The 21,782-nt window shown below is 44.7% G+C and overlaps 2 protein-coding genes across 6 annotated transcripts in view; both read right to left on the bottom strand.

Annotated features, from left to right (window-relative positions):
• The window catches only part of LOC118512516, a 123,147-nt gene extending 119,702 nt beyond the window's left edge, over positions 1-3,445 (bottom strand). For 2 of the 3 annotated variants that reach the window (XM_036057052.1, XM_036057037.1), the window contains exon 1: positions 3,326-3,445. The gene's annotated coding sequence lies outside the window, so the exon portion shown is untranslated. Of the gene's footprint in view, positions 1-3,245; positions 3,265-3,325 lie in introns of those variants that run through there. The other variant, XM_036057044.1, reaches the window with a different exon arrangement.
• Positions 3,446-5,694: 2,249 nt separating this feature from the next.
• The window catches only part of LOC118512524 (protein mothers against dpp), a 34,072-nt gene continuing 17,984 nt past the window's right edge, over positions 5,695-21,782 (bottom strand). For 2 of the 3 annotated variants that reach the window (XM_036057068.1, XM_036057067.1), the window contains exons 2-3: positions 11,877-12,160; positions 5,695-11,798 (exon numbers count right to left, since the gene is read on the bottom strand). In XM_036057068.1, coding sequence (XP_035912961.1) covers positions 10,575-11,798; positions 11,877-12,146 — 1,494 coding nt within the window. In that variant the 5' untranslated portion in view covers positions 12,147-12,160 and the 3' untranslated portion in view covers positions 5,695-10,574. Of the gene's footprint in view, positions 11,799-11,876; positions 12,161-17,365; positions 17,650-21,782 lie in introns of those variants that run through there. The other variant, XM_036057066.1, reaches the window with a different exon arrangement.

Here is a 21,782-nt window from a genome sequence, read left to right on the forward strand (position 1 = left end):
AGCCAAAGCCCCCGGCGTTTGAGCCGTTTGGATTAGTAGCAAACTTCATAAATAAGCAACTACAACTATCTGCCCAACACACGTCTATGCGAACAAAAGGTGAAAGAAGTAATTAAACGCTGGAAAACAACTATCAACCAAAAAGCAATGCAATGGTGTAGCTTAGCTTCGTACCGCCGGGCGCTATACCACATTCGGTCAGAATCGTTACGTACCTCTACCAACTATTCGGCCCGGCAAACGTGTCCGTTTTTCGTCGAGTGTTTTCCTTTTCCATTGCGCTATAGGTCACAGCGGTCCAACGTGCCGGAAGGCTCTGTATAGCGCGCGGCAGAATAAACAAACAGTCGCCAAGATGCAAGACACTTTCGAATAAATTTGTACACGTTATCCCCGCAGTGTTCATACATTATTTAAGCGAGCCGTCCCTGGCGTAACGGAGACTCGCGAACGCATCGGTTGGCGTTGTGCCTCATAAACTTTGGCCTGGCGACAGGAGCAGCAGCCGTTGCTTGTCCGCAAAACATGACGACGACGGAAAGCTTCGAAAGCCATTAATTACATAAAAGCTTCTGCGCGCACCTGTCAAAAATTTAATACCCTCGGATCTTTGACCAATTTTTTTGACATTCGCCGTTTAACGCAAATGTGCGGGTTTTGTTTTTGGTAAACTGCAAGACGGGCGTTATAATTATCGACCATCGACCGGGCAGTACACGCCACCGGCGATTGTCTGTCTGGTGAGGTGACAGCAGTTTATCTCGATTTCAATTTTATACCAGCGCTTTCCCACCCTTTCCCTTTCGTTTGTCTTGGAGTGGTGCAAATTTCAAAATCCACCTCGGACACCTCATCACACCGGTGTAATAACATGATTTAAGCTCGCAATTGCTGATGTCAACTTAAGCTCTTGCAACACACTCTGTCAGCATCGTGGTAGAAGCTGACAGCTTCTTGCGACAGTCAGTGCTAATAAAGTCAGCGGTGACGTCACCGCGCTCCACAATTAGATGTTTAATTTAGCGAACTGCTCATCACGACCCGAAAACAGTACAAGCAGCCTCTCAGAAACTTTTAACAACGGTGGAACACTTTCCAAAACCTCGCATTCCTCCCATCGACCGATAAGCGTTGCCATTAAGAAGCCCACCAAAGCAGTCTTCACTGCTGGAGAATGTCTTATTATTCATAATTTCATCTCTCTTGCCAAACATCTCCAAAGCATGTGCCTCGAAAAGTTGTTCCCAGCGGCAGTCGGCAGAGAGGCAGCAGCAGCAGAAATTCTTAGGGGAAAAACTGGCTCCGCCTGGGGCGTTTCAGAAGTACATGGGGTAGGCCAAGAAAAAAAAAGCCAGGAAACGAAGCCAATCAAGTGTCTGCACAGCAGCAGTTAGGCGCTGATGAATTTTGCTGCAGCCGCAACGGGAAAGCAGCACACATTGCGCTGAACTGAAGCAGAGGGAAAAGCCGCAAAAAAACAGCAGAACCGTTGTTATTCTTCCGTGGTCTTAGAGACTCAAAGCCTCTATAAAAAAATATTCTGACCAATCACTACTGTTTTTCTGCAAGCTACCCCGCCTCGGAACGACTTCGAAACCTCTCTCCAGATATTCCCGCTACTTTCACCGATTCTGCTGAACTGCACTTGTACTCGTGGATTCAATTTGTCCAGCACTTGTTCGCCTGCCCATTCCCCTATCCTGGAGCGTGTTCCTGGAGCGTTCGAATGACAGTTGGCAAGCGATGTTTCCCGTCGGTACCAAACCGCACAGAGACACTCGCGAGCACCAAACTCCAAAACTTCCCCGCTCCAGTGACAGGTGCTAACTTCCGGCTAGAAACGAGCTAGGCAAGTGGTGCGCAATAGTGACGGTAGAATTAAAAATTTAATTTCAATTATTGGCCTCATTGTTGCGACTTGAAATGACGACGGCTGAATCCGAGCGCTGGAGTTCGTTAAGGATGTACGGTTGGTCAGCGGTTGTGTGCGCTGCTTTAGTTCTCGTGTTTCGCCTTTCCATCGGAACCGTCAGGACGGTCGGAATCGATCGAATTCGATACCAGAAATATCCTCTAGTACGTCGGGCTCCCAATTATGTCCTTCGCTGTCGGTGTACGGCCCTAGTGGCGTATCGACAAAGTGACATTCGATCCGTTTTGGGGTTCCGTTTTCGGAGCGCTCTTGTGACGCAATAATTTCCAACTGTCCAACTGACGCCACACTTATTGATTTTGTGTACTGTCCAGCCGCGAGTGGTTGGAACGCTTTGTTGTATGTAGGAAAGGAAAAATGGAAAAAGAATCAACGTCCACACACAGGTTTGAGTGGGGAGCTGTTCGATATCCGTCTTACTTTGAGGAGGATTCTTTGAGCTCCCTTTTTTGAGGTTATGTCTTACGACTCGTTACAAAGTGTAGCAAACTCATGTTCCATTCTTCAATTTGCGTTTCAAACTTGAAACGCGTATTGCCTTCGCAAATGCGTGAAGGTTATACGCTTTCCCCTTCGGTGGGGAAACCGTCTGAAGAACTGCTGCCTCTGCTCGTGGTTTCTTTGATGTCATTCAATTGAGTGAACGTAGCACATTACCATTTGTGCGATCTCGTACACGTGTCGAAAAGTATTCCTTCAGTAAGCATGTACAAGTTTTTTTTTTTAGCACAGTATAGCTCCAAAAAAGCTTAATCACTTGTTTCACTACCGTTTCAAGTAACAAAACACATACAAAGTCTGTGAGAGCACTTGACTTTGCTACCGATGTCTGTATGGAGCTTTGATTGTTGTGCTCACTTATCAAGGAATTAGCGAGAGCAACCACTAGCCATTACGTCGCTTGAACACTTTGCACAATAGTTTCACTTCCGGTTTTTTACACTTTAAATTCATAAAAATTAAGTAAGAAAATCACAACACACATCGATGACCAACTTTGTCCCGAAACCGAAGCAGTCAAACCCCGATTCCCAACCTAACCGACAACCGGGCCCGATTTGCTAAGCACATTTTCCAACCGCCCGCACTGGATGGTGGGTGTTTTCCCGCTTTTCCACTTCATAACATCACAACACAAACAACCACTTTCAACGCCCACCCGTACTTGGGCGGCTTGTGATTCCTCCCACAGGTCGCACTCAAAAGGAAGTTTTTCTCCGAAGAACCGATGAAACACGACAAAAAAACACACACTCCATTCCCACACCTAACCCCGAAAATAATCCTTTTTCCAATTTCCGCCTATACGTACGTTTGGGTATACGTGTGTGTGTGTGCGCGAGTCTATACACACACATGCGCTTGTATGTGTGTGTGTTTCTGCCCTCTTACCGGATACCCGGACAAGCGAACCACGCGAACCGCGGATGTCGAACAGAGGTGGGTTCGCTCTGAAGCGGGTTTTTAGGGTTGGCTAACACCGAACGAAACCGAAGCCAACGAGAAACTGGTGTGCCTCGTGCGGCTATTCACACTGGTTGGGCCTCTCGGTCCTGTTCCGTCGAGCCTCGGACCGAAGAGCACAAGAGAGCACGGCAAAAGCCCGAAAACAAACCATTACCGTCGAGCGGGAAACCTCTGCTCGCGCAGAGCGAAAGCGAGTGGAAATTTGAAGGTGAGGAAAGAAAACAGTGGGAAAATTCGCTCTCCGTCTCTCGGGTAGGGGAAAATTTGATGAGAAAACGAGGGTTTTTTCTCTTTAAAGAGAGAGAGAGGTGGTAAATATTGTGTTTTTCTAGCTCTCTCAGACGCTCGGTTTACGGAATTTTCTTTTCATTTTCCTCGGTTCAAACAGGACAGGTGAGTGAAGAGCATTATTTGAACGTTGAACTGAAGCATGCTCGCATACCGATGCTGGTTAAGGGGGCTAACGTTCAAAATTGTGGCAGTGTTGCCAGGCTTTGGGCAAAACTCCAAGCGATTAGAATTTATATTGATTTGAATATTAAATTCTTTCCATAAACTTCAATATGAAAATTATCCAGAATATTGGATGTATTGAAGTAAAAACAAATTGAAATATTAATGATGAATTTATGGTAAAAGTAAAAGGACTGAGCAATTTCTCTCTAAGTTTGAAGCTATCCTGAACCTTCAGATATTTAACTGGAACCTACCGTTTATCTAGCCAAAGTAAACTTAAGATATTCCAGGAAACTCCAGCAGTCCCAGCTACGTGTTTTTTTATTTGACTAACACATAAAACCAACAATATTGCTTGCGTCCACAAGTTGTGGTCAATTCTTCAATATTCTTTGAACTCCACGCCTGTATGCTGCATCCACAGATGGAGGAGCATAATCGATTTACGACACGAACTACCTCTCTTCAATAAACATCCTCTCTCTCTTTCTCTCTCTCTCTCTCTCTCTCTCTCTCTCGCTGTATTTAATTCTCTTCCTTCGTAGCATCAAAAAGGCACTCAGTTCACCGAGTCCCCCCCCGTAATACCCAACAACATACAATCCCACTGCGCAGGAGCCCCATTTCACCATTTTTGCACCCTTGCCGAGGGAGCATCATAACACAACACAACATAAAGCGCCCGTTGTCTGCAACCTTCAACCCGACGACACACCGCCATCCGATTCGATCACGGTTCACTGGACTTGGTGGAGCATAAAATATGCTGGCGACTAACACACACGCCACAAACTGTGCTCCACCAGAGGTCGAGGTGTTGGTGTGTGTATGTGTGCATTTTGTTCTACCGGGATAGAAAATTGCCCCATTTTTTCCACCCTGTTCCAGCGGGTGATTTTGTTTATATCCCAAAAACCAGACCGGTTGAGGGCGCATGTGACTCTACCCAGTCTCACACCCTGGGTTCCGTTCACTTGATGCTAGAGATATCGCACGTTAACCGCACCGTCGGCCCATTCTGACTGACTTCCAGACATTAAACGCGCGCGTTGTGGTTTTTCGTTTGTGGTTACACTTGTCACTACTACTACTATTCATCAACATTATGAGTGCATTAAAAAGAAGCATAAAACGATCGTGGCCTTTTGAAACGGGGAATGTTCGCAATATCTGTTTCTCAATTTTAACCGCAACTTTCAAAAATGTTGTTTCATGTTTACCGGGTGTATCTCAGCATTTTTCGAATCCGGAGCACTGTTTATTGAAAAATAAAACTCAAATATTTTGGGCCGGAGATTTTTGGACATTTTCTCATGTATTATATTTTTGCGTTCGTTCCATTTTTCAGTGCTCACTATGAGGGAACGGCCCAGATGAGACTTAAACCCCGGTCCTGCCGTGTGACGACCGTCACACAGTCACATTTTAAATTTCCCCCAAACGCATACAATATTTAGTTATAAATTTGAAAAACTCCTCTGAGTGTTTCAAAATTATACGGAGCGAACCCCTGTAAAAAAACAATCACAAAAGTTGTTCAAATTCAACATTTAATAAAAAAAAAATTGCAGATATAGAAAGAGGTAGGTGAATTTTCTTCCCGTATTGTTACACACACTCATGCTATTTTGGGTTAAGCACTATTTTTTATAACTGAAAGATAAGTTAAAAAATATCTTGGAAATAGTCAAAAACCTCCGTCGTTTGGATTATACCCATCTAAAAATCTTGGGAAGAGCTTAATAAACTGTGGGACGGATTCTAACCTATCTAGGAAAATTGATAAAAAATTGAGAATAATTTACTCAACTTATACCAATAATAAATGTTTGCCTGTGTTTGATTTTATTGTATTTATTTTATTCACTGTTCTTAGCTTATGCCGAGCCGTACACATGAAGTAGTTTTGCAATGTTCAGTTTTCCTCGCTGCCATCGTACTCTTGCTTCAATTACATTACAATGATATTTTTGCACTTCAACTTAAGTGTCAGTAAGATAGGAAAGAAGACGCGACACTTGGATTGTTTCCGCATCGAATCCCACTCCACAACTTATCTGTTGAAACCACCACATGCATGCATGCATGGTGGCTTAAAACGTTAAACTGCCATTTGTTTGTTCTTTCACCATTCCATTTTCTTTTTTCACTTAAACCGTTACAAATGTTGTATGTTGTAAAGGGGAACCTGGGCTACTGCTTACGAACAATACGCACACGCTGGCACACTTTTGCTTTCTATATCGCGCTCTCTCAGGCCTCAATATATGGCATTATGCCTCACTTTTCGGAGCCAGACCGTTTTGTAACTTATGTTTCATTTACAGAACGCAAAAAACAAAACCGAATGCTTATGCCAATTACATTTGCTGCGCCCGATATTGCAGGGGTCGCGCGCGCCATCAGTTCGACAGATTGGGCAGAAAATACGGTTTTCACCACTTTAGCTTTAAATCAGGACACAGTCGAAAACATAAGTATTTATTTTATTTCGCTTGAGATCATTGAGATGTATGTGTTCGTAGATGGTGGTGCCTGCACACATGGCACAGAAGCTGTAAGACTATGGGTGTGTAGGAGCAGAATGATGGAGCCAACGCGCTGCTCGCTGGAACGCAAGAGCAGGGGAGTTAAAAAGAAAGGAGTTGTGGCGTAATTTATGCATAGCTTTACAAATAACACTGAGAGCATTCACTGCTATGGGCAATGCACTTCCATCATTCCTTGCATTATGATGCTTCCCTAACCAAACTATACACTATAGAGTGTTTCGCAAATGTCGCGTACCTTAGAAATAGCTTTATCCTGGCTCTCGTAACCGAAACTATGAAATGTGTGATGGGCTTTGTCGTCGTGTGCTATTGATTTAGAGTGTTTGAGGTTTCAAAACAAACTGCCGATAAGTCCGATCGTCGATCGTTTGAGGTGCAAAAAACTTTTTTCACACTACAAAACCAAGCATTCAAAATAGCGATTGAGCAGTTTTTTATGTACTGCTATTTTTGTTTTCCAAAATATCATTCTGTTCTGGGTTGTGGGTTTTAATTTCGCTGGCCATTTTCATTTTTTCATCCTTTTTTTCACCTCTTTGTTGGGGCTCAGTTGGCCATTTTTGTTTTGTTGTAGCGTTTAATGTTCTGTTTTTCTTTTAACGATTGTTTCTTTATATGTTCCACCCTTTTTTCTATTTTTGTTTATAAACACTAAACACGCACACGCTGCTTATACGCGCTTCATGCTACCACGGTAATGCTCGTTCATTGTCCCAGCTTGTCTTTATCATTCTGATAACTTTTCTGTTCGTTCTTCAATGCAGGGGTTTTCAGTTGATAATGTAAAGGCACGGATTTTTTTTTTTCTATAGGCTCCTAAGATGAAATGATAAACAAAGCTAGTTGACACGGGAACACAGCTTCAGATGATAGGGGAATCAATTGCCTTTTATTGTGAAGTAACCAGATGATATTGTAATCGAATCCGATGATATTGTACACCTTCAGGTATAAACGCATGCAGTGAGTTTACAAAAAAGATCGTCACTTTTACATTATCAACTGAAACCCCCCCTTGTATTGAGCCGGTGTCTTGTTTGGTGGAGATTGGCTTTCTTTAATCTAACGGCAATGTTGAAGTTTTATTTCTGTTTCGCCATACAAATCTGCGTAGCTTTCGGGGCCGTGTGGGTATCATTTTTAGCATTGTTTCTCTTTTGTTTTCCTATCTCGGTAGGAAGTTCATTATCATTCCAACAATTTTTCTAGCTTTTGTAAACTTTCAGCGCATGTCAATTTTAAAATAACGCTTAACCGTGTTTTTACCGGTTTGCTTTACTTCATTTAAACTCAGCGGCATTGGAACTGTTTTCAGCATTACAGCAGTACTTTAGATCTAAGTGAGCAAAATATAGGTTTTCAACATTGTTTCTCTGTTGCTTTTTTTGTTTGTTTGTTATGATTTGAGTAGATTTTATTTAATCGTCCACACTTCCTCTCTTACGTATTCTATCATTCGTTTTTCTTTTAATACAATTAAGGACCATTTTTTGCACGCTCTTGCAATGGCTGTAGAAATCATTGTGCTGGTCAGAATATTTACATGTTTGCTACCGTGCTTTGTTCTATGATTTTTCTTCTGTTTTTTTTTTATCTGACCTTAACTGTTTACACACGCACTCCAGTTGCGAGATTTATGTGTTAATGTTGATTGTTTTGCTTACGAGTTTTGAAGTATCGAGTCTAAACCACTAAACAAACTATTCACACACGCACACAGTGGCGCAAACATGGACACACACGCACACACAGAGTCGCAAACACAATTCAAGGCACGAAGCACACACGCGCGCACACACACACACATATGAGAAACAATTCGCTAAAGTACATTCGAACACGACATTTAGTGGTTGCTACTAGTCCGAGCCGACTTCTTTCCCGACACGTTCTCTACCCTTTCCTCGTCCGCTGTTTGCAAATCTGTTATGCTGTGCAGCAAACAAAAACTTTATGTGTAGCAAAACAAGTGTGTAACTGCAGCATAAGGAAGCTTTTTACTCCGATCGATCTACTTCTCAAAAAAACGATTGGTATACGTTAAAAGCCTTCCTCCTTTTTTTGCGAAAAATAAGGCGCATTTTTTTAGGCTTTGCATGTACATTTATAATAACGACGTCGAGAAGTAAAGCACAGAAGGCATTTATGCGAAAGGCCATTACCGTTTCTATCGTCTAACAAACGTTTGTCACTTTGTTTTTTATCCGACTTTTGTTTTGTCATAACAAGGCATAGCTGTTACATTTTACAGTGGTGGCACAATTGTATAATCGTTGAAGAGCTTTTTGTTTTCTTTACGGGAACATATATTTATTTTTAACAGACCCCCTGCAGTCTGGTTCCATCCCAAAAGTTGTATAGGCACCTTACACCACGCCCACTCAACGTAAGGCAACGTAATTGCGATTCGATTGATTCGTTTAATCAGAACCCTCACTATTGAAAGGCATTATGAAATTTGAAAGGCCGCGATTTAGACCAATCTGATCCATCTCTAAAGCTGGTATCGGAAAAGGGGTTTTTGATGCGGTAAGGAAATACTGACAAAAGCAGGTTGAAAGTGAACGTTGGGGGTGGGGGGGATGGGAATTGTTGCACTCAACCGGAACGGATTAAATCCTCCGCGATGAGTCCAACCGGAAGCACAAGCAAAACTAACCCAAAATAAAACTTTGAAACGGTTCGCTGTCTAAGCATTTTAAAAAAAAAGGAAGCATTCTCACACTATTCGCTACTGCCTTACGACTAATAAAACTTTATAAAGATGTACGATTAACCAAAGATAAAATCATTTATAGCGAACACACATATTGCAAACTCTACACTAGCAACTGAATAAACTTTGCTTAAAAATAGTAACGTAACATAGGGAACACAAACACGCACATACAGGTAAGAGCATTTGTCGTGTGCAGTACAGTCAACCACTACTCCATACAGCAGCGCATCAGCGTATGGTTGGATAAAACCACTAAAAAAAAAAAAAAAAACAAATAAATTGCATCTCGCTATTTCTTAAACGCCTACTCATTTGCACGATTGTTTAATGGCATCCGAAAAATCACATCAACAGTGTCCCCTTCCCCCTTTTGATAGAGGCTCTCTCCGTTTTGCTGATGATGACCACCACCTTACCACCAGGTGTGAACTTATAAATTGCACTCGCTTGACTTAACGCACTTAATAGCAGCAGGCACTTGTAACCGTAGCGTGGATTCTGTGTGGATTCGACCATCTTAACGGCCGCCATTATTTTCGGCCCATTTGTTCGATCCGTTGAATTTGGGACAAAATCACCCCGCAGGTACTGCAGTCATTCACTACTTCACACAAAAGGAAGCGCATCCTACAATGACATCGAAGTTCACCACTTAATAACGTATCTTTCCGAGCACGGGGGTCACAGAGAGTGCTGGCGGCTGCTCACAGCACCTCTTGAACCTAAGAACGGTAGTGTATACTGCCAACAGGCTTCTCCGTGGGACAATCGACTAAAACGACGGTGCGTCAATCTTAAGTGTACGACGCTGCTGCTAAGCCTGATACAAAAGAACGCGCTAGAAATGTATGCTTATCACGTACGAAGCTAAACCGAATTTAATCTAACGCACTCTGTCTAGCTCCCTCTCTCTTTTCTGTCATCTTCTTTTTAAAATCAAGGATTTAAAATAACGATAAAAAAACGTAAATGATGAAACTTACCGAATAAAATCCTATCCTAACGGCGCGTTCATTATATAGCATTTTTCTCTAGCCATCGGCATATTACTTGCTCTCAATCGGAAAATTGAGACGCGAAAGGTACGCGAAACCGAACCCCAGCTGTGCCATATACCTAGCGAAACAATGTTCGGTTTCGCCCGATGCAGCTTACAGGTGAGCTTAGAAAATAATCTTGCTGTGACATTTTGCGTTTCTGGGGCTTTAACATTGCCTTTAGGTTCTGCTGAAATCTTCTCGTTTCGTTTACAATGGCATCGGTTCAGTTATTTCACTTTCTACTTCCCTACTTTACTTTACGATGATGCCGACTATCTGTTACGCTAGATGGATTTAGTATGTATATGAACGCTCCCTCCGGTTTCGGTGTACAGTGCGAGCCTTTACTACTTCTCCCTTGCGGAACACGCACAGCAGCAGCGGTTGCGGTTGAGACCGCTTGCCGCTTACGACACCGAACTGATCGCGTTGTGTGGCGAACCCATCTGCATCAGCACCTTATCCAGCCACTGCAGTGGGCCGTGCAGGTGAATCTCGATCCAGCACGGCGTCGAGGTGACATCCTGCCGATGGTACTCCGCACCCCAGCCCTTCACGAAGCTCATGCGTATCGTGCACATCTTCGTCAGCTCGTACACCGCCTCGAACCCATGGTTGACGGACTGGGACAGCAGCTGGGCAAACTCCTGATTGTTGAAGATCTTCAGTGAGCAGCCGGGCGGAATTTTGCACACCGTGCTCGGATGGAACCCGTGATGGTGGTTGCAGTTGCGGCTCTGCACAAAGATCGCCGAATCGGACAGACACTCCGCGTACACCTCCCCACCAACGTAATACAGATGCACACCCTTCCCGATGTGGCGCCGGGTGTTTTCGATCGTACTGTTACGGTTCACGTTGCTCAGCTGCCCGAGACAGAAGCGGTCCGAGTTGTTCGACGGATTGGTAAACCCGTCCACGATGATGGAAGTGTTGGTGCAGTGAAATACTTCGCCAACGCGACAATTCAGCTCGTAGTACGCTATACTGGCCCAGTACGGTGGTTCCTGATAGCTGACCGGTGCGACCTCGCCGTGCATCTGATTCGTGTCCATCTGATTACCGTCCTGGCCGCCGCTAACCGTGTTACCCTCCTCCGGTGGACTGTACGCTGGTGGTGGTGTTTCCGGTAGCGCACCGTACGGGCTCTGCGGATTGGAGCTGATCGGTCCCGGGCTCGACACCGACGACATCGGACTGTTCGGGCCCATATGCGAGGAGATGGGTGAATTGGGCCCACCGCCTCCTCCCCCACCCCCACCACCACCTCCTCCACCATTTCCGCCGCCTCCTCCTCCACCACCGCCTCCGGCACCACCGCCCATGTGCGAGTTGTTGAAGCCCGTGTTGGAGTAGTTCACGTTGTGCGGCATGTTTGGCTCGTTCATCTGGTGGAATGGCAGCAGCGAATGACCCGGCGCAAACTCGGAATGGCGGGGCACCAGTACCGGCGGCAGTACCGGGCTCTCGACCCGCTTGTAGTGGTACGGATTGATGCACACCTCCTTCTGCTTCGCACTGAACGGATACTGACAGGTTTCGATCGGTTTGAGCTCATGGTGGCTCTGCAGGTCGGGCCAACGCCACACCCGGCAATAGATCACGTGTGGCAATCCTTTACGGTGTGAAACCTAAAATGCGATCGAATGGAAGTTTAACATAAACGTTTCCCATTATTGCCGGACGTTATCTAGCTTCGCCAATCTTACCTGAAGTCGTCCATCGAGCGAACGCGGTATTGTAACGCACTTGGATGGCTGGCCAGGGCAGGATAGGGCACGCTCAAGCTCCTCGATTGCGCCTTTTCGTTTCTTGAGCTTCTTTACCAGGCTGTCGACTGCCTTTTCGGCCCATTTTTCCTCCTCGTCGCCCTGCTTCCAGCCGAGCAGCTTTTTCACTGCCGGGCTAGTGAAGGAAAACAGACTGTTGAGGCTGGACATCGTGCTACTGCTCGAGGATTCCACATCGTCGGTGTCCATTGTGAAATAGTAATCTGCAATTGAATAAAGATGGCAGGAAGAACGTTAGAGTTGGCGTCAATAGATGTTACTTAGGGAAAATTAAGCACGCGAAATGCTTTATCCTATTATTCCAAATGACCCATCTTGCTTTGTGGGTCTCAGCCCTCTTTTAGTCTCCTGATTGACATCTGAAATTAGATTACTAAACGGATGGTCCGGATGGGATTTGAACCCCGCTCCTGTCGTATGAAGATCGGCGCCGTTGTTTTCTCTACTAGAACACAAGGCCATTGAATGAAAATTCTTGAAAATTAACCTTTTCTTTAATGCAGGCGAACATTTAACGGCAGGCGCCATATTAGCACCATCCGGCCCTGTAATCAAACCCCGGCTAATTGACAGAAATATTTGTGGTTTCCCATCCCCATTGTCAAAACATGTCACACACTTCCTCCTCACCAGGCCAGCGCAGCCCCGGTCCGAATGCACCCATACCCTTTGTTGCATCAAAATTAATAGCAACACCGTGTCGATAATCCGCTTCCTATGCGATAAGAAAGCATCCACAGCGCACACACACACACCCGGGGGTGATTTTGATTCGACACCATGTGCCGGCAGTAAGCATCAACATCGGGCGCGAAAACAGGCCTTTTTCGCTGATTAGCATGTGGGCAAAAGGAAACACACAATGAATGCTCTTCTGCACGCAGATGCAACACAATAATCGCCCGTGCCATAATGAGCGGCAATCGACTTTATCGATGATGAATGACCAATAATAATGCGGATGGAATCCAATCACAAAATGCACACACATCCGCTGCGTGGATGATGCCGGCCGCCCTGCTGCTGCTGCTGACGGAAACGCCATCATGTAATCGTGATTGCGAACGGGGTAAAAGGCGGCGGCTTTATAACAAGATTATTGTTTGTTTATTTGTTTGCTTTCAGTGTAGAAAAAAAAGACGGAAGATAGGAAATCCTAATTGAATACAAACAAATCGTTCATGGTGCGAGCAATGCGATGGTGAAAGAGATCGGTGAAAGCTAGTTAGGCTCAGCAAACTTGTTCGATTAAGGTATTATGTTGCAAGCATTGCGAATTGTGATAGAAATTGAGATGCAAAAGGGATTGGTAATTAATTCGTTCCACATTTTATTGTACTTTTAACTGACGGCTTTTGTGCTTGACAGTCAATGTCGTCCAAAACTTCACCTATCTGGGGTCGAAAGTCAGCATCGACAACAACATTGTTGTTGAGCTACGCTCAAGGGTGCTGGCTGCCAACCGGTCATGCTACAACCTGAGGAAACTTCTCCACTCTAAATACCTGTCGCGACGGACGAAGCTGGGACTGTACAGAACTTTTATAGTCCCAGTACTCACATACGCCTCTGAGACATGGGCTCTCTCCAAAACCTACGAAGCCTCTTAGCCGCGTCCGAGAGGAAGATGCTCGGAAGGATTTTTGGCCCCGTATGTGTGGAAGGACAATAGAGGAGCCGCTACAATGATACGAGCTCTACGAGCTGTACGATGATCTTACCATCGTGCAGCGCATTAGACTCGCCAGGCTCCGGTGGGCTAGTCACGTCATGAGAATGACACCGGACGACCCAGCCCGTTGGGTCCTTTTAGGCCGTCCACACGGACAGAGGAGGCGTGGTAGGCCCAAATTGAGATGGAGTGATGGCGTTGATGCGTCCGCCAGAATGGCCGGGATAACGGATTGACAGACGACGGCGCTAAACCGTGAGCGGTATCGAGGATTGTTGCAGCAGGCCAGGACCGCAAAGCGGTTGTAGTGCTTCCTAATAAGTAAATAAGTAAGTTTGTGCTTGGCCAGGGAGGTAGTGATGCAAGTTACTATCTCGAAGCGCCCGATATCAAATCCCATTCAGATTTGTTCCTTCGTACACAAGACTGAATTCATATTTGTCAGGTAAATAAGTGAAAAAGTGTGGACCAAGACCTTCTCAAGATTGTCAGAGTGATCCATATTGTCGATCGCTTCCAATATAATCCAAAAATTATTATCTTTGGCCTTGACTTTAGCTTTCTGTCACGGTTCAACCTCTGCCCGCTTTACCCTCTACACGATCTTTCCCAATGTTTGCTAACAGTCCCAACCTGGTGTTGGTAAAAGAAACATTTCTTGTGCACCTAAACCAAACAAACGTTTTTCGCTCTCTCTCTTTCTCTCTGTAAAAACGTATCGATCAAACACACACAAGCCCCGCTTCCGTTCTGATGAGCGCGATAATGCTCCGCTATCGGCACTCGCATAACGATCGAGGGCAGGGCATACACAAGAAAGAAAATATTAAACATAAATTAGGTCGTAACGTGGTCGTAAAGCACCCCCCACCCTCCCCTACCCCCCTTCTGGTGCAATTACGCAATAATGCACGTAAAACGGGCGCGAGAAGAAAGCACCAGGGCTCCATTATTTATCTTATCGCAATGCCTCTAGATGTTGCACGTATTTTTGTTGTACGTTTTAGCGGCCCATGAAGAAGTGATTTTTTCTGTCCCAAACAAAAAAAGGTGTGTTTTGTTATGAGACTGACGTGACGTGAATGGGAACCGATAAAATAATCGAATAGAAAAATAAAATCAAATCGTGTCACATTTTTAAAAACTTCTTCTTCTTCTTCTTCCTTGCCACTACAACCTCTAGAGGTCTCGGCCTGCTATTTCTGGCTTTCTGTGACTTAATTTTACCCGCAGGAAAGTAGTCAGCCTTACGTACGTGGAGACGGTCTGGATGCGATTTGAACCCTGGTTCTGCCGTGTGACAATCGGCGCCTCTGTCGCCTCGGCCACTGGACCGCCCCAAACAAAAAACCTTAAGCACTTTAAAGAAGGCCAACACGGAAGACATATTAAAGTTCGATAGTAAAAAGATTTAATATTGCACTAGCAACGCTCGCGCGAAGTGCTGTTTGCGAACGCAGTGCGTAAACGTTAATCCCGCGCGCTCGAATGCAACTTAATTGCTGCACTCGATTGCTGGTGACAAGTTTGTTGTAGTTTCAAATGGCATTGGGGTTTCGAGCACCTCCATTACACGGCTTTCCGCTCAACTAAGCCCTGCGTGTCCACGCATGCACGCACAGGGGGGCTTAGTTAAGTAATTATTGGCTTAAGACAGTTGGTGTTCGCGCATGCTCTATTAAAGTGTGGTTTTCTTTTTTTTCTTACTACTGTTTCTAATTGCATTACATGTTGTCACGTTACGCTATGATTAAACCGTAATATTTAAATTAATAACAGGGTGGACACAGAGCAATAAAAGCGGGCTGCATATTTAGCAGTCGCACACGCACATTCAATAATTGATATAAACAAAATCCAACCTACTGAAGCTTTTATATAAATTTAGAAACATACATCGAAAAACTCTCTTTCACAAACCATATCCTTTGGCTCGAATCGCAAAGTCCTGTTTGGCCGGTTCGATACACATAACATGCACTCTCGATTATCGGGATCGTCGTAAAGCGCTGACCATGTGTGCGCTAAGTGGGAAGTTCTAATGCATCAAATCGTACAGCCGTTTTACTAAAGCGCTGCTAAAGTGCAAGAGCACCACAACAACCTGCTTACCCTACGCACAGGGCGTGTGACAGGGTTGTAAAATATCGATTAATAACTCGTTTTTAGATGCGTGCACGGCAGAAAGCACTCGAACTGAAGCAAACAGGTGTGCGGAACAGATCGCGACCAGCGCCACTGTACCGCACCCGGGTGGCAGAGGTGGCAAACGAACAACCATTAATTCATGTTTATTGCACTGACGGACAGATTAAAGCACCACTTTGTTTTCACGCTAATCTGCGGGCGATCAGCAATAAAACACCACCAGCAGCAACGCACCCCCCCTTCTGGTAAGATGCATTTCGTCGATTGGGCATTGAGCGAAAGGGGCTGGGAGAGGGTCTGCGTGAAATAGGCAAGGCTTTTAGACATTGGAACTAGAAATTCCAATATCTTTAGGGGGGTGGGAATTAATCTTCAGGAATATCCGGATGTATTCATAATTTTGATATAAATGGCTAAAATGTACAACAAAAGTATATCTCTTACAGGATTTTACGGGTTAAATGAAAGATTTTTTGTGGATAGTGATGAAATATTCTTGGTGTTCTATTTCAACGTCGTGATGTTCACAAGGACATCACTGACCTGGAGATATATTATGCAAAGTCTTAAGCCCTTGAGGGATAGCTTAACTCTAACTCTTTATGCCAATGTGACTGACAATTGCAAAGGTTAGGTAGTATATCATTCGGAAATCCCCATAGCCTTTAAGTCAAATTTGGCTTCTTCTTATTCTGGCCTACTAGACTTAATGCTACCACGTAGTTGGATAGTCATGTCCTCACTACGGGGGAGCGGTCCGGATGGGATTTGAACCGCAGTCCTGCCGTATAAAAACCGACGACCTACTCGCCTCACCACCTAGTATATCACTATACTTCAATACGATTTAGGTACATGACAAACGATGTACCCATTTAAAAATGCACAGTAAAACCCTGTTGGCGTCGTTTTTCAAAATGGCTTCAATATCTTATGAAAAAACGGTTTTACTCTAACACATCTAATGCACTCCGCAGCTGACCATTACCTTGAAAACTCAAAGCATTATTTTGCGCAGAGAGCGAGAGAGAGAGAGAGAGCTAAACATCGATACATCAAGAAAATTTATGTTTCCCCCCTCCAACAACGTTGGAGCATTAAACAATATAACGCATTCGATGCTGAACACTAACGACCTGCACGTAGGCGTACGTTGTTCCCCGTCGCATCGGTTGCGGGCAGTACTTGTTTTTTGCTGAACCTTTTTGCATTTTACCAGCTTCGATCACCCTCTGGCAAACATGTGTACACTCCTCCGTATGCATAAGCTCAGTCATAAATATCAACACATCGGGACACCACGCTCCTTCCACGCGCACCCTGGGGACGCACTGCATAAATAAATAGGGCCGAGAAAGGACACTCAAATCTGTGCACAAGCTGCAAGTGGGCCGGTGAAAGATCTCGCTGCGGATAGCTGTGCTGAGAAGACTCGTGTGCATTTGTTCCTGTTTTGCAGGCGAAAATAATGACATATTGAATCGATTTTACTGTTTTTGGAAGAAATACGCTACAGAAAACAGTGATGAATGATTAGATTTTTATAATAAATTTATAATAAATTGGAAAACCCAAAATCATAACTAACCATTTCCATAATTTGCCATTTCTGCCCCCGACGGTGTGTTGTAATCCAGTGAGTGAAGCATTGATATAAGATTACAATATTGAACCGCTCTTGCACAAGAACTCAAGCAAATGCTGGATCTGTTTTTGTACCGATTTGTCACACAATTCCTGCACACCAAAGCACGTCACACAATCACCTTAAATCAACGCCCAAAATCCGTCTAACGATATTACACACGTTTTTCAATCAACGTAGAACCTGCAGGAAATTTTTACACTCACACTACGCACACGAAACTCATCGCCCTTGTTTGGTAAAATCCGAGAAGAGCAAATCGAGATAATTTAGATTGTCGATCGGTACGATAATTATCACTTATAACACCTTTCCTGGACTGAAGGTTCGGCCGAAAAAAAAAACAACCTTAACACGACCACAGTTCATTCACGCAGAGTTCGTTCGGTGTTCTTGATTTGCTTGAAGGGATGCTTCACGATCGGGTTCAAAATTTCCCAACCCACCCCGTGAGATGATTCTTTTTCTTCTCTTCGCTTACAGTATTCGCTATCATCCCGTGGTACCGGAGAGTAGCGAAAGAAGAACCATCACGATGATAATTGGATTTTGCCCTCGATCGGACAGCTCTCGGTGGAATCTTTGGCGGCAACTAGCTCACGATGGTGGTGATGATGATGATGATCATGGTGAAGATTATGCTAAACGTGTTCGTATGCTATGTATGCAAGACTTTCATTAGAATTTAAACCAGTAGCTGCGGAAACCTTAACCTCAAGAATTGTTTGTGTCCATAACTCGAAAGCCCATAGAAGATTTTACTGCTTAAACGTAAACACCACCTTGGAGCTGTTTGAAGTTCAAGGACTTTTTTGAGACTTTATCCCCTATTGTGGTGTATTCCCTTTTAAGATAGAGACAGCTTCATTTTAATATTTCTGATAACCTCATGACTAACCGTCACATGCCTAAAACTTTCCAAATAAATTCTACACCATTAGCCTCAAGATCCAAAATCAACCAAAAATGAAGACGAAAACCATGTGCGTGACCCAGCAACAGAATACGGGGGGGGGGGGGGGGGGGGGAGCACATCTTCAGGAGAAATGTGTGGCAATCAAACTGTTCACCGTACGATGATAAACATATAAAATGACATGTTTTGATGGCCATTCGCACGCAGTTCTCGCCAGAAACGGAGGATGATGCAAGGATTTCAAACCGGATATTGAAGAATTGAAAACTCCAACCACCAAACGTTTGAGTCTGTGTGTTGGATTCATGTTGGATCGAAAAAAGGTCGTGTATCGCCCGAAGGCACAGGTTTTTTTTCGGAGAAAATCATAAACTTTATCGCTTCATTGGGGTTTTTTTGTTTGTTTGCGGGATGAATCGAGTCCGTCAATAAAACTTTGTGGTAAACATTCTATTTCAAGGGTAGTCTGAGGGATGGGAAAAATAGCAAAATATTTCTACATCACTGTAAGGCTCACATTTGGTAAGACAAACGAAGAAGAAGACGTCCATGAGGTCCTCTTAGGTAATTAGCTTCCAGCAGTAATTAAAAACAAAACGTAACCCTAATGCTAGAAAAGATTAATCGCTATGGCAAACAAATCGCTGTTTAGCTCTAAATAGGAACAAATTTTATTACATTGGAGGTTATCAGCTGGGAAAACTGGAATTGGGTTGGGGTTCGCATTTTTTTTTTACTTGGTCAATAAACTTGTCAAATGAACCGCTCTTCATGAGTGTTATCACCGGTTGGTTCGCTGTCTAGAAGAAAAATTGGAGTTACTCTACTTTAACAATTCTCCAAGAGCAATCCCTACCAATTTCAACTTCGAAGATAAACTTATTACCGTTTGGAATCCCTGTTACGACCATCTTTAAATGGTGCATTGATATATAAAATCAATGTAGGACCGTGTTACATGCCACTTCCCTTCATTCCGCCGGGAGATTTGCGATTCAAATTTGCAATACCACACACACATAAAAAACGTGTAACAATTCGACTGATAATTTATGGCGCCAACGGCAGAACAGAACACGGACGGCCATCAGTACTACTGCTGCTAGAGAGAATGTTCCTGGTGCTGGGGTTTGAAGTAGGCGGCAAACAGCAACAACAACTACGAAAAAGTGTAACCACGCACTACTGCAATTCTATTCCGCCCCACAAGTGTGATAATAAAGCGTGGCGTAGATTTTGCGGTTTCCACCCCTTAAAGCCCAGTTGCTCGAATTCTCGACCACCACCACCACCAGACGAGACGTTGATTTATTGCCACTCAAAATCATCATCGTATCGCGCCTGTATCACCGAGACTAATATGCTCGCGCAACGCAGCCCGAAAGCAGTTGCGCGCATATGGTGGCTACCCAATTAGTTAAAGTCTCATGATCGTGATTTACTTCGGTAATTATGGTATGGGCTTGACAACAACGCGCAAGGAAACTAGGGAGAAAGAATGATGTAAGCAGAACGCGTCACGAGAAAGTTTGCAAATTGATTGATCATACGCGCAACTGCAATTAGAAAATTGCGTGCGAAAATTGCCAACCAATGATCGATGGGACTGGGAAGTTGAAGTAGCAAAATGTATAGCCGAAATTGAGCTTGGAGTCTTGCGGTCATTGAACTAGCAATTTTAGCGCGAGGAATCTAATCTTAAAATTTAGAATCGGAGGAATAAACATGCCTTCAAAAGCAGGCTCCTCTGTCCGATTGGCACCACACTCTCGTCTATGCGCTTTTTTTTCGCACCTGTCGCTTCTTTTCTGGCCCTCTTTCCCCCCCTCTGTCAAACTCCCCGGCACCTCTCTTCAATCGTACTAGATATATATTTCTAATGTCAATATGAAAGGCAATCAAAATAAACAAATCCGTAGCGTCCTCCACAGGTCCCTCCTCCCCACACTTCAACCCTTGAGCCTGATGAGGACGGCGTGTTATGTTGTTGCTGCCGTTGTTGCTTCGCGCGGTTTACGATACACAGTGTAAACAAACAGTCGGTACGCGCCGAAGACGCTGACGCCAACGACTCAATACACACCAAAGAGCCCACCATATATCCCCCTCTTCTGTCTCTTGGATGCTCTCCTTTTTCTGCTGTACTTTTCTCGTCGAAGTTTACTTGCACCAACAGGCGCGCGCGCTCGCGCATACATAGCCAACTGATTGCTCCGGCTACCTTTCTACTGCGGTATCCAAAGGCGAAGGCGTGAGTAGGGGACCTGGTGCGGGGGGGATAGAAATAGGCGCTCAAGAATCGAATATCTGTTCTAAATCACGTTTTGATGCGGTCGAAGATGATCGCGTGGTGGTAGCGAGAAGAAGCCCTGGAATATCATGGAAAGGGAGGACGACGGCCACGGAATCAAACATTGATGATCGATACCGCGCCCGTACAAACCCAGCCGCGACGACTCTCGGCAGTGCGTTGGCGCCAGAGTTGCGCCACCTCCATCATCATCATCATCACCCCGCCGCAACAACCACGTATCGAATTCAAGAAGCGAGAGAAGAAAATGAACGCTCATTCTTCACCGATCGACACCAACCTGATCGGCGGTCATCGTCTAAGGCACGCTGTTTTTTTATCTACTCTCCCCCTTTAGAGAGCCCATTTGCGGTTATTACACGAGCGCGCGGCGGTGGAGAACCGCTAATCGATTTCGCAATATCCAACACTACGGAGCATTCGTTTTTCGCATCTTGCCCGATGATACACAACAAACATCGCGATTCGCGGGACTAATCGGAGCAGTATTTTGTTTTTGGCCACAATGATGCTCTCGATCAGGTACGGTGGAAGTGGTGCACACAAGCACACAACGATCCATTAGCGCAGAAATGATTCTAGAAACACTGCTCCACTTCACAATCACGCACGCAATCACTCCAGCAACAGTTCTGCTCCTGCGTCACGAATTGATTGAAATTCAATTTAAATCCATTTCTCATGTACTGCAGCTCGATCCTTGAGAAAATGTGAGCTCGTGCTGCTTCCCCGATTGTACGCACTTTCGAAACCGCTTCAAGAAAATCAACAGACAAACAGATATATCCATTTTCCAGTCACTTTTTAAACAAAGTTTAACTTCAGAAAAAAAAAAACACGAACGCAACATCTACCAACGAACGACGACGCGCTGTCACACGGAAAGCCACCAGCAAAAGCGCGACGTTTACGCAGCGCGATCGAATCGAGAACTGATTGGCGTTAAACGCTGCGCGCGACTGAGAAACAAACTTCATCGCTTACGACGCTCGTCGTCTTAGTCGTTCGATTTCTTCGCCGTAAACAACAACCACACAACGGGGCGGCCTCCCGAACGCCGTTCTCTCCTGGTTGTACGTCGTTCTACGCTTCCTTCTCAGCACACGCACAGCCCCGGTGCTCGGTGCTTTCTT

The sequence above is a fragment of the Anopheles stephensi genome, chromosome 3, assembly GCF_013141755.1.
Source record: "Anopheles stephensi strain Indian chromosome 3, UCI_ANSTEP_V1.0, whole genome shotgun sequence".
Taxonomy (NCBI): domain Eukaryota; kingdom Metazoa; phylum Arthropoda; class Insecta; order Diptera; family Culicidae; genus Anopheles; species Anopheles stephensi.